Below are 14,182 nucleotides of genomic sequence, written 5' to 3'. Positions count from 1 at the left end.
TACATATCCTCTGGCAGAGACAATGTTGATAACACAGAGTATTATAAATGTATTATACATCTTACAGCCATTTAGACTAGGTTTGCTGAAGCTTATATAGGAAGGATTCAGATATGCATCTTATGTGACATGTCCCTGATGGAAGCCACTTACTCAAAAAAACTCTGCCCTCTACTGGGGGAGACTTTGCCCTCTACTGGGGAGACTCTGCCCTCTACTGGGGGAGACTCTGTCGTCTACTGGGGGAGACTCTGCTGTCTACTGGGGGAGACTCTGCTCCCTACTGGGGGAGACTCTGCCCTCTACTGGGGGAGACTCTGCCCTCTACTGGGGGAGGCTCTGCCCTCTACTGGGGGAGACTCTGCCCTCTACTGGGGAGACTCTGCCCTCTACTGGGGGAAACTCTGCCCTCTACTGGGGGAAACTCTGTCCTTTACTCCTCTACTGGGGGAAACTCTGCCCTCTACTGGGGGAAACATGCATGTGCAACAAGATGCATTCTCACAACAGAAATAAAGTGGACACAGAAAGCTTCAGTTTGTGTTGCTGTATTGTCAGGTACAGATAAGCAGGTAGCTAAAACGCTACCCTCCAAACACTCACCACTCTTAGACAGCAGTATACAGTACATGTTAAGCTACAAGTGGTTTGTCTAGTCTAACATAGAGCATAGATCTCAAATGGCACACTATTCCCTATCCCCTATGTAGTTCACTACTTTTTCAAATCGTAGTGCACTATAAAGAGAATAGACCCAATATAGTGCACTAATAAGTTGGATGTATAGGGAATAGTGTGCCATTTGAGACATGGACCTAGACTTGTACCTAGATTTACACCTAGACTTGACATTAATAACTAAGGCACCAGAGGCAGTCATCCTACAGTACTAAACATATATTTTCTTTCTTGGGAGATAGCTCCCTGTCTGAGGTCATCCAATAAAACTCTTAGTTGGCTTTATGACTTGTGTAGAAAACCAAACAAAATCCATCCACAACTGTGTGTGGAGTCAGTGGCTGTTGTGTGGTCTGATGGCCACAAGGTGGTGATGTTGGCACAGTTTTAATAAGAAGAGAGGGGAGTGAGATCAGTGTCAAGGCAAAACAGTCACATATTACCCCCTTCCACCTCCCTCTTGTCTTTATGCTTTGAAAGTGACCGGTCACTCGCTAGCAATGTCCATATAAACAAAACCGAATGGAGACAGATCAACAGTTCAACAGTTATTAAGATCAACCGTTATCAGTTCATTTTTCCAAGATTGGCAATCTTCACGTCCAATGTCCTGAATGCTACACCAAATATTTCCGCCGGTCCGGTCCATGCCGTGACGTTGCTTTAAGTCTAGTCTTGTTCACCAGACTTGTGTCCTGCTATCCTGGTGCATGAGGCTATACTTCTTTGAGAATGTCCAATCTAGTCATTATAGTTGCACGGTCAAAGGCCTGGTCAGTGGAGGTGGGCGTTGAGGTCGTACTTGTCACAGAACTTGTCAGTGAGGGGAATACAGGTGAGGTACTCACACCACTCACACTTGACCTGGTGGACGTAGAACAGGACAGCCAGCCCTGAGAAGAGACCCAGGAACACCAACAGGAACACACAGATCTGGACACGCTTACGGTACATGTCCGAACGGCCAAAACTGGAAATAATAAGAATAGATCATATAATCAGATAGTGACGATGATTTGCCAATGTGTAGTAATAATAAAATCCCCCTAATTACTCCAAGCAACTTCAACCCAACAACGGAGTCATGTATATGTCAAAGCGTTTACATCCAAACAAACTAAAAATGGCACGAAATCAACAAACTTCTCACCTGATGTATGGCAGGAAGGCGAAGGAGAGGAAGAGTCCAGAGATGAATCCGGAGATGTGGGCGAAGTTGTCTATCCAGGGCAGCAGGCCAAAGGAGAACAGGAAGAGGACGACACACAGCAGCTTGGTGAAAGCCCTCCAAGGACACTCCAGGATCTGCCAGCTCTGGAACAGCTCAACAAACAGACAGGCCAGAATACCAAACTGAGAGCCTGCTGGACCCACCTGGGGAGGAAGGGAGAGTTGGAGCGGGAGTGTATTTTACCTCAGCTCTGTAGGGCAGGTATCTACGGTACAGTGTATCTACAGTATTTACCTCAGATCTGTAGGGCAGGTATCATGGTACAGTGTATCTACAGTATTTACCTCAGCTCTGTAGGGCAGGTATCATGATACAGTGTATCTACAGTATTTACCTCAGCTCTGTAGGGCAGGTATCATGATACAGTGTATCTACAGTATTTACCTCAGCTCTGTAGGGCAGGTATCATGGTACAGTGTATCTACAGTATTTACCTCAGCTCTGTAGGGCAGGTATCTACGGTACAGTGTAGCTACAGTATTTACCTCAGCTCTGTAGGGCAGGTATCATGATACAGTGTATCTACAGTATTTACCTCAGCTCTGTAGGGCAGGTATCATGGTACAGTGTATCTACAGTATTTACCTCAGCTCTGTAGGGCAGGTATCTACGGTACAGAGTATCTACAGTATTTACCTCAGCTCTGTAGGGCAGGTATCATGATACAGTGTATCTACAGTATTTACCTCAGCTCTGTAGGGCAGGTATCATGATACAGTGTATCTACAGTATTTACCTCAGCTCTGTAGGGTAGATATCATAGTACAGTGTATCTACAGTATTTACCTCAGCTCTGTAGGGCAGGTATCATGGTACAGTGTATCTACAGTATTTACCTCAGCTCTGTAGGGTAGATATCTACGGTACAGTGTATCTACAGTATTTACCTCAGCTCTGTAGGGCAGGTATCATGATACAGTGTATCTACAGTATTTACCTCAGCTCTGTAGGGCAGGTATCATGATACAGTGTATCTACAGTATTTACCTCAGCTCTGTAGGGCAGGTATAATGATACAGTGTATCTACAGTATTTACCTCAGCTCTGTAGGGCACGAATCATGGTACAGTGTATCTACAGTATTTACCTCAGCTCTGTAGGGCAGGTATCTACGGTACAGTGTATCTACAGTATTTACCTCAGCTCTGTAGGGCAGGTATCATGATACAGTGTATCTACAGTATTTACCTCAGCTCTGTAGGGCAGGTATCATGATACAGTGTATCTACAGTATTTACCTCAGCTCTGTAGGGTAGATATCATAGTACAGTGTATCTACAGTATTTACCTCAGCTCTGTAGGGTAGATATCTACGGTACAGTGTATCTACAGTATTTACCTCAGCTCTGTAGGGCAGATATCATGGTACAGTGTATCTACAGTATTTACCTCAGCTCTGTAGGGTAGATATCTACGGTACAGTGTATCTACAGTATTTACCTCAGCTCTGTAGGGCAGGTATCATGATACAGTGTATCTACAGTATTTACCTCAGCTCTGTAGGGCAGGTATCATGGTACAGTGTATCTACAGTATTTACCTCAGCTCTGTAGGGTAGATATCTACGGTACAGTGTATCTACAGTATTTACCTCAGCTCTGTAGGGTAGATATCTACGGTACAGTGTATCTACAGTATTTACCTCAGCTCTGTAGGGCAGGTATCATGATACAGTGTATCTACAGTATTTACCTCAGCTCTGTAGGGCAGGTATCATGGTACAGTGTATCTACAGTATTTACCTCAGCTCTGTAGGGTAGATATCTACGGTACAGTGTATCTACAGTATTTACCTCAGCTCTGTAGGGTAGTTATCTATAGTACAGTGTATCTACAGTATTTACCTCAGCTCTGTAGGGCAGGTATCTACGGTACAGTGTATCTACAGTATTTACCTCAGCTCTGTAGGGCAGGTATCATGATACAGTGTATCTACAGTATTTACCTCAGCTCTGTAGGGCAGGTATCATGATACAGTGTATCTACAGTATTTACCTCAGCTCTGTAGGGTAGTTATCTATAGTACAGTGTATCTACAGTATTTACCTCAGCTCTGTAGGGCAGGTATCTACGGTACAGTGTATCTACAGTATTTACCTCAGCTCTGTAGGGCAGGTATCATGATACAGTGTATCTACAGTATTTACCTCAGCTCTGTAGGGCAGGTATCATGATACAGTGTATCTACAGTATTTACCTCAGCTCTGTAGGGCAGGTATCATGGTACAGTGTATCTACAGTATTTACCTCAGCTCTGTAGGGTAGATATCTACGGTACAGTGTATCTACAGTATTTACCTCAGCTCTGTAGGGTAGATATCTACGGTACAGTGTATCTACAGTATTTACCTCAGCTCTGTAGGGCAGGTATCATGGTACAGTGTATCTACAGTATTTACCTCAGCTCTGTAGGGCAGGTATCATGATACAGTGTATCTACAGTATTTACCTCAGCTCTGTAGGGCAGGTATCTACGGTACAGTGTATCTACAGTATTTACCTCAGCTCTGTAGGGTAGATATCTATAGTACAGTGTATCTACAGTATTTACCTCAGCTCTGTAGGGCAGGTATCATGGTACAGTGTATCTACAGTATTTACCTCAGGTCTGTAGGGTAGATATCTATAGTACAGTGTATCTACAGTATTTACCTCAGCTCTGTAGGGCAGGTATCATGGTATAGTGAATCTACAGTATTTACCTCAGCTCTGTAGGGCAGGTATCATGGTACAGTGTATCTACAGTATTTACCTCAGCACTGTAGGGTAGATATCTACGGTACAGTGTATCTACAGTATTTACCTCAGCTCTGTAGTGTAGGTATCTACGGTACAGTGTATCTACAGTATTTACCTCATTTCTGTAGGGTAGGTATCTACGGTACAGTGTATCTACAGTATTTACCTCAGCTCTGTAGGGCAGGTATCATGATACAGTGTATCTACAGTATTTACCTCAGCTCTGTAGGGCAGATATCTATAGTACAGTGTATCTACAGTATTTACCTCAGCTCTGTAGGGTAGGTATCATGGTGCAGTGTATCTACAGTATTTACCTCAGCTCTGTAGGGCAGGTATCATGATACAGTGTATCTACAGTATTTACCTCAGCTCTGTAGGGCAGGTATCATGGTATAGTGAATCTACAGTATTTACCTCAGCTCTGTAGGGTAGATATCTATGTAGAGTGTATCTACAGTATTTACCTCAGCTCTGTAGGGTAGATATCTATGGTAGAGTGTATCTCCAGTATTTACCTCAGCTCTGTAGGGCAGGTATCATGGTATAGTGTATCTACAGTATTTACCTCAGCTCTGTAGGGTAGATATCTATGGTAGAGTGTATCTACAGTATTTACCTCAGCTCTGTAGGGCAGGTATCATGGTATAGTGAATCTACAGTATTTACCTCAGATCTGTAGGGTAGATATCTACGGTACAGTGTATCTACAGTATTTACCTCAGCTCTGTAGGGTAGATATCTACGGTACAGTGTATCTACAGTATTTACCTCAGATCTGTAGGGTAGATATCTACGGTACAGTGTATCTACAGTATTTACCTCAGATCTGTAGGGTAGATATCTACGGTACAGTGTATCTACAGTATTTACCTCAGCTCTGTAGTGTAGGTATCTACGGTACAGTGTATCTACAGTATTTACCTCATTTCTGTAGGGTAGGTATCTACGGTACAGTGTATCTACAGTATTTACCTCATTTCTGTAGGGCAGGTATCATGATACAGTGTATCTACAGTATTTACCTCAGCTCTGTAGGGCAGGTATCATGGTATAGTGAATCTACAGTATTTACCTCAGCTCTGTAGGATAGATATCATGATACAGTGTATCTACAGTATTTACCTCAGCTCTGTAGGGCAGGTATCATGGTATAGTGAATCTACAGTATTTACCTCAGCTCTGTAGGATAGATATCATGGTATAGTGTATCTACAGTATTTACCTCAGCTCTGTAGGGCAGGTATCATGGTATAGTGTATCTACAGTATTTACCTCAGCTCTGTAGGGCAGGTATCATGGTGCAGTGTATCTACAGTATTTACCTCAGCTCTGTAGGGCAGGTATCATGGTACAGTGTATCTACAGTATTTACCTCAGCTCTGTAGGGCAGGTATCATGGTACAGTGTATCTACAGTATTTACCTCAGCTCTGTAGGGTAGATATCTACGGTACAGTGTATCTACAGTATTTACCTCAGCTCTGTAGGGTAGATATCTACGGTACAGTGTATCTACAGTATTTACCTCAGCTCTGTAGGGCAGGTATGGTACAGTGTGTCTACAGTATTTACCTCAGCTCTGTAGGGGAGGAAGATAGCGCTGGCCAGGTTTCCAGTGATTCCAGAGACAATGTAGATGATAGAGATCCTCAGCCAGCCAGCCAGCTTCTCTAAGTCCCTCAGGATGGTCATCTGGAACAGCACCGACACCAGGCAGTGCAGGATCCTACACACACACACACACACACACACACACACACACACGTTATACATTAGTAATGCGTGAGAAACCCTGAAAAAGACACAACACCATGACGGATGATTCTGGGGTTCCAGTCTCACCCAGCATGGAGGAATAGAGAGAGCCAGAGTCTGTAGAACTGGTCTGGGATCTCAGGGTTGAGGAAAGGCAGCAAGCCACACACATCATCCAGACAGGCCACCTGGGAGCAGAGAGTAGCCTCCTCGTGGAAGTAGCCCTTCATAAAGTCACAGTACTCTCTGGACGTGATCTCACACCTGAACACATAACACATTACATTATTACAACACACACATAACGTTCTTACAACATTAACAAATAATAGCAGCCTGCACACACAACACACAGGATTATATCACAGCATCATCGCAACGACAATAGCTGCAGAGACAGAACAAACAGTATCCTTACCTCCCTTTGGTCCCGATGCAGCAGGGCCGTCCTGCGATGGCACAGTCTACGTGGGGGAGGTTAGTGTGGTTGCCTGGGTTGTACCTGGTACACACTGGCCACTTGGTGATGTCATCAGGCCACTCGTGAGGCGATACAGAGGCTGGCTCCAGGCAGATCCTGGAAGGAGAGGAACAGAGGAAAGAATGTTAGAGGAATAGAGGGAAGAGGAGATATAGAAGAAGAGAGGGACAGAAAGAAGCAGTCTATTACCTGGGGTCCTGGTGGCAGACTGAGCCGTGCTGACGGACCTTCCCCTTCAGGTGAGGAGCACTGGGGTGATGAGGCCACTTCACCCACACTGCTAGAGTAGACTGGAGAGAGAGAACAGGGGAGAGAGAAAGAGAGATGGAGAGACAGAGAGAGAGATGGATAGAGATAGAAAGAAAGAGAAAGCGAGAGAGAATGAAAGAACAAGAGAGAGAGAGAGACAGAGAGAGAGAGACAGAGAGAGAGACAGAGAGAGAGAAAGAGAGAGACAGAGAGAGAGGGAGAGTGAGGGAGGGAGAGAGAGATGTCAGATCTCGTAGGACGTTAACCAGTACAAGACTCTAACATTAGTCTAACATTAGTCTAACACCAGGGTGACTCACAGAGCACTCCTCCTGTGAGGTTTGGAGACAACCGGAGCGGTCGTTCCTCACACAGCAGGCTGAGTCCCTCTCTCTTCCTCTCTTCTCCTGGATCAGGTCATGGACCTGTTGGTCCTGACGCATGCAGGGGGAGAACTTAGCCCCCAGGTGGATCAGCGCCTCCTGCAGGCCAGGGGAGGATGTGCAGTCAGAACACAGACAAGGTCTCATACTGTCACTGACATTGAGGTTTAAATGATCAAACGAAGTCCATTCGCCTAAAAAAAGCTACACTTACGGAATTTGGTCCCACCCAAAAGTTTTCTTGTTGCACAAACTTGACATTTTCATGAACACCTTTATTTCTCAATACCTAAACAGAGAAAGAGAGGGAAAATACCAAAGGTTTACAAAGTCAAATACACAGACATACCACACGGATTCAAAGGATCGCTCATCACACAAGGCACAAGCTTCATAGTAATGACGATACACCCGCCACTGTAACTTGTAGAACCCAAACTACAGTATAAAACAATCGGTGTACTGACCGAGTCGACAGTCTCGTGCTGGGAGAAGCCAACAGGGGCAATGCCGTACAGACACACAGTCAGCATGGTGATCAACAGGTGGACAAACATGATCCAGTAGGTGAAGAAAGGCCTGCAGAGACACACAATATGAATAAGGTATCCCAGACAGTACACCAGCTTGTCTCCTCTGTTAGAAACAGTACCTCACTATGTCAGTGTGGGATTCCCACTGAAAACAGCTGCAGCGACTGGGAGAACAGTTTGTAGTGTACACCTGCGTACACCATTTTTCCCCACATGGAGTACCGGGGACTCGGGAGTGAGTAACACAGTCCTGCTGTATCTAGAGGCCAGGTCAGCCAGAAGGAAAGGTGCTTTCATGTGAGTCATAGTACAGTAACGTTTGGGAACCACTGGTCTACACTATCCTGTGATGACTCATGCTGTATCTTATCTGGGGCCAACTCAGACACAGCTGCTACCTCTGCTACGGCTGGGACTGGGCTCTTCTCCTGTAAATCATAACATGTTAGACATGTGACCATGTTAAAGTGCAACTATGTGACATTCCAGAGTTGAAGTCAATTGCACAGCCATGTAGCAAATTTTGAATTTGAAATATAAATTCAAGAATCTGAAAATCCTCTAAGACAATAAAGTGTACCTGTGGTCGTCCATGTCCTCTATCTGCTGCTGGACGAAGCTGTCGATGCGTTTGCGGTAGGTTCTGTTGGTGAGCCGTCCCACCATGCCTAGGCCGTAGGGCCTCTTCTCCCTGGCGAAGAGCTTCTTGACAGGCACTGTGATCCGCTGGCCCCGTCGCTGCCCGCTCACACTCACCACCTCCTGCTGCAGACGCACCTTGGGATGGACCAGAGACGGCCCAGGTTCTTTACCCTTACGCCAGCCTCTTTCTAGGGGTCTGTTGATCAATTGAGAGGTGGAGGGAGGAGGAGGAGGAGGAGAGAGGGAGAGAGAGAGAAATAGAAAAAGAGAGAGACAGACAGAGAGAGAATGAGAAAGATATGGTAGCGAAGGAGAGAGAAAGGGTCAGAAGAGGGTGTGTGTTAGGTGAAAACAGGCTACAGTAGCAGCAACAACTTGTTTGTGTCTGTCTGTGTGTCTCTGTGTGTGTCTGTGTGTATGTCAGTCTATGTGTGTGTGTGTGTGTTAAACTCACATCATTAGGTGACTCCTCTCTAGTTTGTTCTTGTCCAGGGCGCCACCCGTGAGGTCACTCTCACCTGCAGCTGTGTTAGACTCCTCCTCTTTAATGGCGGCCTCAGACGGAGAGTCAAACACATCGTCTGCATAGGTAGACAGCTCCTCATCTCCTCTCCTCAAACCATCCTGCATGGAGGAGAGGAGGAGGAGGAGGAAATGAGAGGAGAGGAGAAGAAGGAGGAGGAGGAAATGAGAGGAGAGGAGAAGAATGAGGAGGAGGAGGAGGAGGAGGAGGAGGAGGAGGAGGAGGAGGAGGAGGAGGAAATGAGAGGAGAGGAGAAGAAGGAGGAGGAGGAAATGAGAGGAGGGAGAAGAATGAGGAGGAGGCGGAGGAGGAGGAGGAGGAGGAAATGAGAGGAGAGGAGAAGAAGGAGGAGGAGGAGGAGGGGGAGGAGGGGGAGGAAACGAGAGGAGAGGAGAAGAAGGGGGAGGGGAGGAGGAGGAGGAGGAAATGAGAGGACAGGAGAAGAAGGAGGAGGAGGAGGAAACGAGAGGAGAGGAGAAGAGAAGAAGGAGGAGGAGGAGGAGGAAACGAGAGGAGAGGAGAAGAGAAGAAGGAGGAGGAGGAGGAGGAGGAAATGAGAGGAGAGGAGAAGAAGGAGGAGGAGGAGGAGGAAATGAGAGGAGAGGAGAAGAAGGAGGAGGAGGAGGAAAAGATGTGAAAGGGTGTATGTGGTGTCTGTACATGAATGTGTGATGGGACATGTGTGTGTATGTTACTCACCCTAGCAAAGAAGGTGGTGTCCAGCTCATCAGGGAAGTCCACTGTGTCGTCCTCCGGGAAACTCACCGTCATGAAACTCCGCCTGCGACAGCGCTGGTCCCTCTCCCAAACCGTACGGCCCTGACACACACCATCATCACCATCGTTGTCATCATCACCGTCAATACCCTCTGTTATACATTTATTGCATGATAATACATTACTGTTGTGTATGACAGGAAGACCATGATGGGTCAATTCCATTTAAATTCCGTCCGTAGGAAGTAAATTACATTTAAAATAGAAATGGAATTGACCCCAACCCGAAATCAAGAACATACCAAGTAAACAAAGGGTAGACAGTGCCCCCAGACAAAACGACACAAATGATTGTCCTCTCTGGCTTCTGACAACCAGCTGTGAACAGTGGCCATGATGATTATGATGCTTTGACCTCAGGAGGCGGGATTAGCCCTGTATCATTCAATGTTCCAGTTCCAGAACACACAACACTCTACTGGATAACACACCAGACACACAGCTGAGCCTTCTGACTGGAGGACAGGACTGACAGCAGTGTTATCCTACTGCCATCTGTTAATGGGGTTAGGGACATGGACCATCTGACAGACAGCTTCACCCAGTGGTGTTAAAGCAGCGTTCAGTAACCAGGGTCATATCTGACAGACAGCTTCACCCAGTGGTGTTAAAGCAGCGTTCAGTAACCAGGGTCATATCTGACAGACAGCTTCACCCAGTGGTGTTAAAGCAGCGTTCAGTAACCAGGGTCATATCTGACAGACAGCTTCACCCAGTGGTGTTAAAGCAGCGTTCAGTAACCAGGGTCATATCTGACAGACAGCTTCACCCAGTGGTGTTAAAGCAGCGTTCAGTAACCAGGGTCATATCTGACAGACAGCTTCACCCAGTGGTGTTAAAGCAGCGTTCAGTGATCAGGTTCATATCTGACAGACAGCTTCACCCAGTGGTGTTAAAGCAGTGTTCAGTAACCAGGGTCATATCTGACAGACAGCTTCACCCAGTGGTGTTAAAGCAGTGTTCAGTGACCAGGGTCATATCTGACAGACAGCTTCACCCAGTGGAGTTAAAGCAGTGTTCAGTAACCAGGGTCATATCTGACAGACAGCTTCACCCAGTGGTGTTAAAGCAGCGTTCAGTAACCAGGTTCATATCTGACAGACAGCTTCACCCAGTGGTGTTAAAGCAGCGTTCAGTGACCAGGGTCATATCTGACAGACAGCTTCACCCAGTGGAGTTAAAGCAGTGTTCAGTAACCAGGGTCATATCTGACAGACAGCTTCACCCAGTGGTGTTAAAGCAGCGTTCAGTAACCAGGTTCATATCTGACAGACAGCTTCACCCAGTGGTGTTAAAGCAGTGTTCAGTAACCAGGGTCATATCTGACAGACAGCTTCACCCAGTGGTGTTAAAGCAGCGTTCAGTAACCAGGTTCATATCTGACAGACAGCTTCACCCAGTGGAGTTAAAGCAGTGTTCAGTAACCAGGGTCATATCTGACAGACAGCTTCACCCAGTGGAGTTAAAGCAGTCTTCAGTAACCAGGGTCATATCTGACAGACATTTCCCAGTGGTGATTTAGTTAGATCAAAGCAGTGTCTGGAAGTCTTATATTGTATCTGCTGGAGTATCAGGGATGTTTCATCAATAGTAAGAATCATGCAGGGAACACATGAACGCATCTGTTCCCTGAACACACACACAAACACTCTGATTCTTGCCTCTGACACTCTGTCTGTGCGACACACACCTTGACCAGCGCGGCGGTGGCCTTGAAGCTCATGACAGCGACAGACTCTCGTTTGCGTCTCCGTGGTAACCTGTTGAGTGCGGAGCGCGAGCTGAAGAAGGAGCAGAGAGAGGTGGCACCAGGGGTGAAGGGAGTCTGTGGTACGCTGTAACCATCTACCTCCTCCACCAGGCGAAATGCACGGCCACGCGCCAGGGGGTCCACAATCTACACACACACACACACACGCACGCACGCACGCACACACACACACACGCACACACGCACGCACGCACGCACACACACACACACGCACGCACGCACACACACACACGCACGCACACACACGCACACGCACACGCATGCACGCACGCACGCACGCACGCACACATACAAAGACAGAGGCAGACACTGTAATGTCCGATATTGTAGTAAACAGCACGGAGGCAAGTATATTAATTGATGTTATTTAGTGGTGAACTCACATGCTAAGTGGCTACATGACAGGTCAAGTTCACAGTCATATCAATACGCAGGTTACCATAGTGATGGGCCTATAATAGTTGCATTACTCCATGTATTAATACGCATCACATAGGAAAAATATTACCCGAAATAAGCAAAATATACATTCTGATATCTCTATTGAATTGTATTGAATAATGTCATTATTCCAAAGGGAGGGATAGGAATGATATTGGTAAAGAAACACTACACATCACAACACCACACAACACATGCAGAGATGTATGGCAAGCTCCCAACATCCTAAACAGCAAGAGTTAGAGGAAGAAAGCCAGTCTGTCTGTGGGTGGCGCTGCCCTACCCTCTGCATGCCATAGGGGTGGTGGTGTGGGGGGAGGTAGAGGGGAGGTGGGGTCTCAGTGCTGGTCTGAGACAGGTTGTCCTGGCTGGACAGCTCCATCTCCCTCATCACCTGGGCCTTGAGACGGCCGTAGCGCAGGTTGCAGTGCTGCAGGCTCTTCCTCCGCCATCGCTGGGTGCTGTCGTTTTCCTTACTGACCCCGAACCAGGCTGCCGTACCCCTGAGGGGACAGAGACAGAGGTTAGAGCAAGGCGAATCTCCATTCAGGGATGTTCTTGGTTAGTGATAGTTGGTTGTAACAGTTTAAATTGAGTTAAAAGAGACAGTATTTGGGTTGAGTGTGGGCTCGTCTTTGCAGAGAGTGTACAGAAAAGGCAGAAAAAGATTACAATAGCAACCCAGGCACGGCAGTGGGTTTCTCGTTTATTTGTGTACGGAACGAGGCCATTTGGATTACCATGTGAGTGTGTGTTCCCCCACTCCCCAGCCCCACAGTGTCAAACCCTAACCCAGTGTAAAGCCGGAGACATTTGGAGGGACTGACCGGGACAGAGCATTAGTGTTGTGCATCACCACTCAGTCAAACAATGCCAAGAGTACAGCAGGACTACATCAGTTCTACTCACACAGACAGGAAGTCAACTGCAGTTGACAAATATGTGCCTCGACATGCCACTCACACAAAACCATGCTCAGACTCACACAATAAAACCCTAATGGATACACACGAGCACGTTCACACACTCATAAAACCCAGTGACAAACAGTGCAAGCCCTCGTTCTTCTTTTAGTGCATAGTGAATGAGCTGATGTGCTGTTAGTCCTGGGCAGACAGCCAGCCCCCTGGTGGACCTCTGGGTTTGTAGGAGCGTCCCAGAGTGGATGGGGAAAGTGTTCTGTGAAGAAGCAGGATGTGGGTTGGGGAGTAGCAGACACTCAGTAATAAAACAGTCTCCATCATTAGAGAGAAACCAGCCAGCTGGGGAAACCTTTTAAGGCTGCGCACCGCCAGGGGAGAGAGGGAGGGAAGTGCCACACTGATTCTTGTCCTCTCGGGAGGCAGGAATGTTTTAAGAGGGGTCACAAGTTTGGGTTGGGAGGGTTTAGGAGGGTTGGGGGGGGGGTAGATTGAGTGTTGGTGATTCACAAAGAGAGGCTATCAAAGTAGCAGGATTATTATAAACACCACAGAAGAAGAAAACAGAGTGACACATCCATCTTTACTGAAACAGACTGTGTGAGATAAGGTTCTGGGAAGATTCATACCTGCTGTAGAAGGTTGTTTCTAGGAAAATAAACACCTTGACTCATGAGGCTACAAACATAGTGTGTGTGTGTGTGTGTGTGTCTTCACGTTTGCCTGTGTGTGTTTGAGCAGCTAGATCACCAGTGGTACAAGTCAGTATTCAGTAGAGACCATCCAAATCAACAGCAATAGCCAGTAGAGACCATCCAAATCAACAGATATAGCCAGTAGAGACCATCCAAATCAACAGTTATAGCCAGTAGATACCATCCAAATCAACAGTTATAGCCAGTAGAGACCATCCAAATCAACAGCTAAAGCCAGTAGAGACCATCCAAATCAACAGATATAGCCAGTAGAGACCATCCAAATCAACAGCTATAGCCAGTAGAGACCATCCAAATCAACAGCTATAGCCAGTAGAAACCATCCAAATCAACAGCTATAG

The 14,182-nt window shown here is 46.6% G+C and overlaps 1 protein-coding gene across 6 annotated transcripts in view; it reads right to left on the bottom strand.

The window, feature by feature from the left end:
- Positions 1–532: 532 nt before the first annotated feature.
- Positions 533–14,182, bottom strand: part of LOC135511980 (inactive rhomboid protein 1-like) — a 114,849-nt gene continuing 101,199 nt past the window's right edge. For 5 of the 6 annotated variants that reach the window (XM_064933523.1, XM_064933524.1, XM_064933529.1 and 2 more), the window contains 14 exons: positions 12,489–12,708; positions 11,684–11,890; positions 9,916–10,035; positions 9,148–9,317; positions 8,632–8,889; positions 7,986–8,097; positions 7,733–7,807; positions 7,456–7,617; positions 7,076–7,176; positions 6,824–6,982; positions 6,493–6,669; positions 6,223–6,376; positions 1,829–2,052; positions 533–1,648 (listed from right to left, as the gene is read on the bottom strand). In XM_064933523.1, the coding sequence (XP_064789595.1) occupies positions 1,453–1,648; positions 1,829–2,052; positions 6,223–6,376; positions 6,493–6,669; positions 6,824–6,982; positions 7,076–7,176; positions 7,456–7,617; positions 7,733–7,807; positions 7,986–8,097; positions 8,632–8,889; positions 9,148–9,317; positions 9,916–10,035; positions 11,684–11,890; positions 12,489–12,708 (2,335 nt within the window). In that variant the 3' untranslated portion in view covers positions 533–1,452. The remainder of the gene's footprint in view (positions 1,649–1,828; positions 2,053–6,222; positions 6,377–6,492; positions 6,670–6,823; positions 6,983–7,075; positions 7,177–7,455; positions 7,618–7,732; positions 7,808–7,985; positions 8,098–8,631; positions 8,890–9,147; positions 9,318–9,915; positions 10,036–11,683; positions 11,891–12,488; positions 12,709–14,182) is intronic. The other variant, XM_064933526.1, reaches the window with a different exon arrangement.

This window comes from Oncorhynchus masou, chromosome 24 (assembly GCF_036934945.1).
Source record: "Oncorhynchus masou masou isolate Uvic2021 chromosome 24, UVic_Omas_1.1, whole genome shotgun sequence".
In the NCBI taxonomy this organism is placed as follows: Eukaryota; Metazoa; Chordata; class Actinopteri; order Salmoniformes; family Salmonidae; genus Oncorhynchus; species Oncorhynchus masou.
Note: the sequence above shows the minus strand (reverse complement) of the source record. Positions and strands in the feature narration are given on the sequence as shown.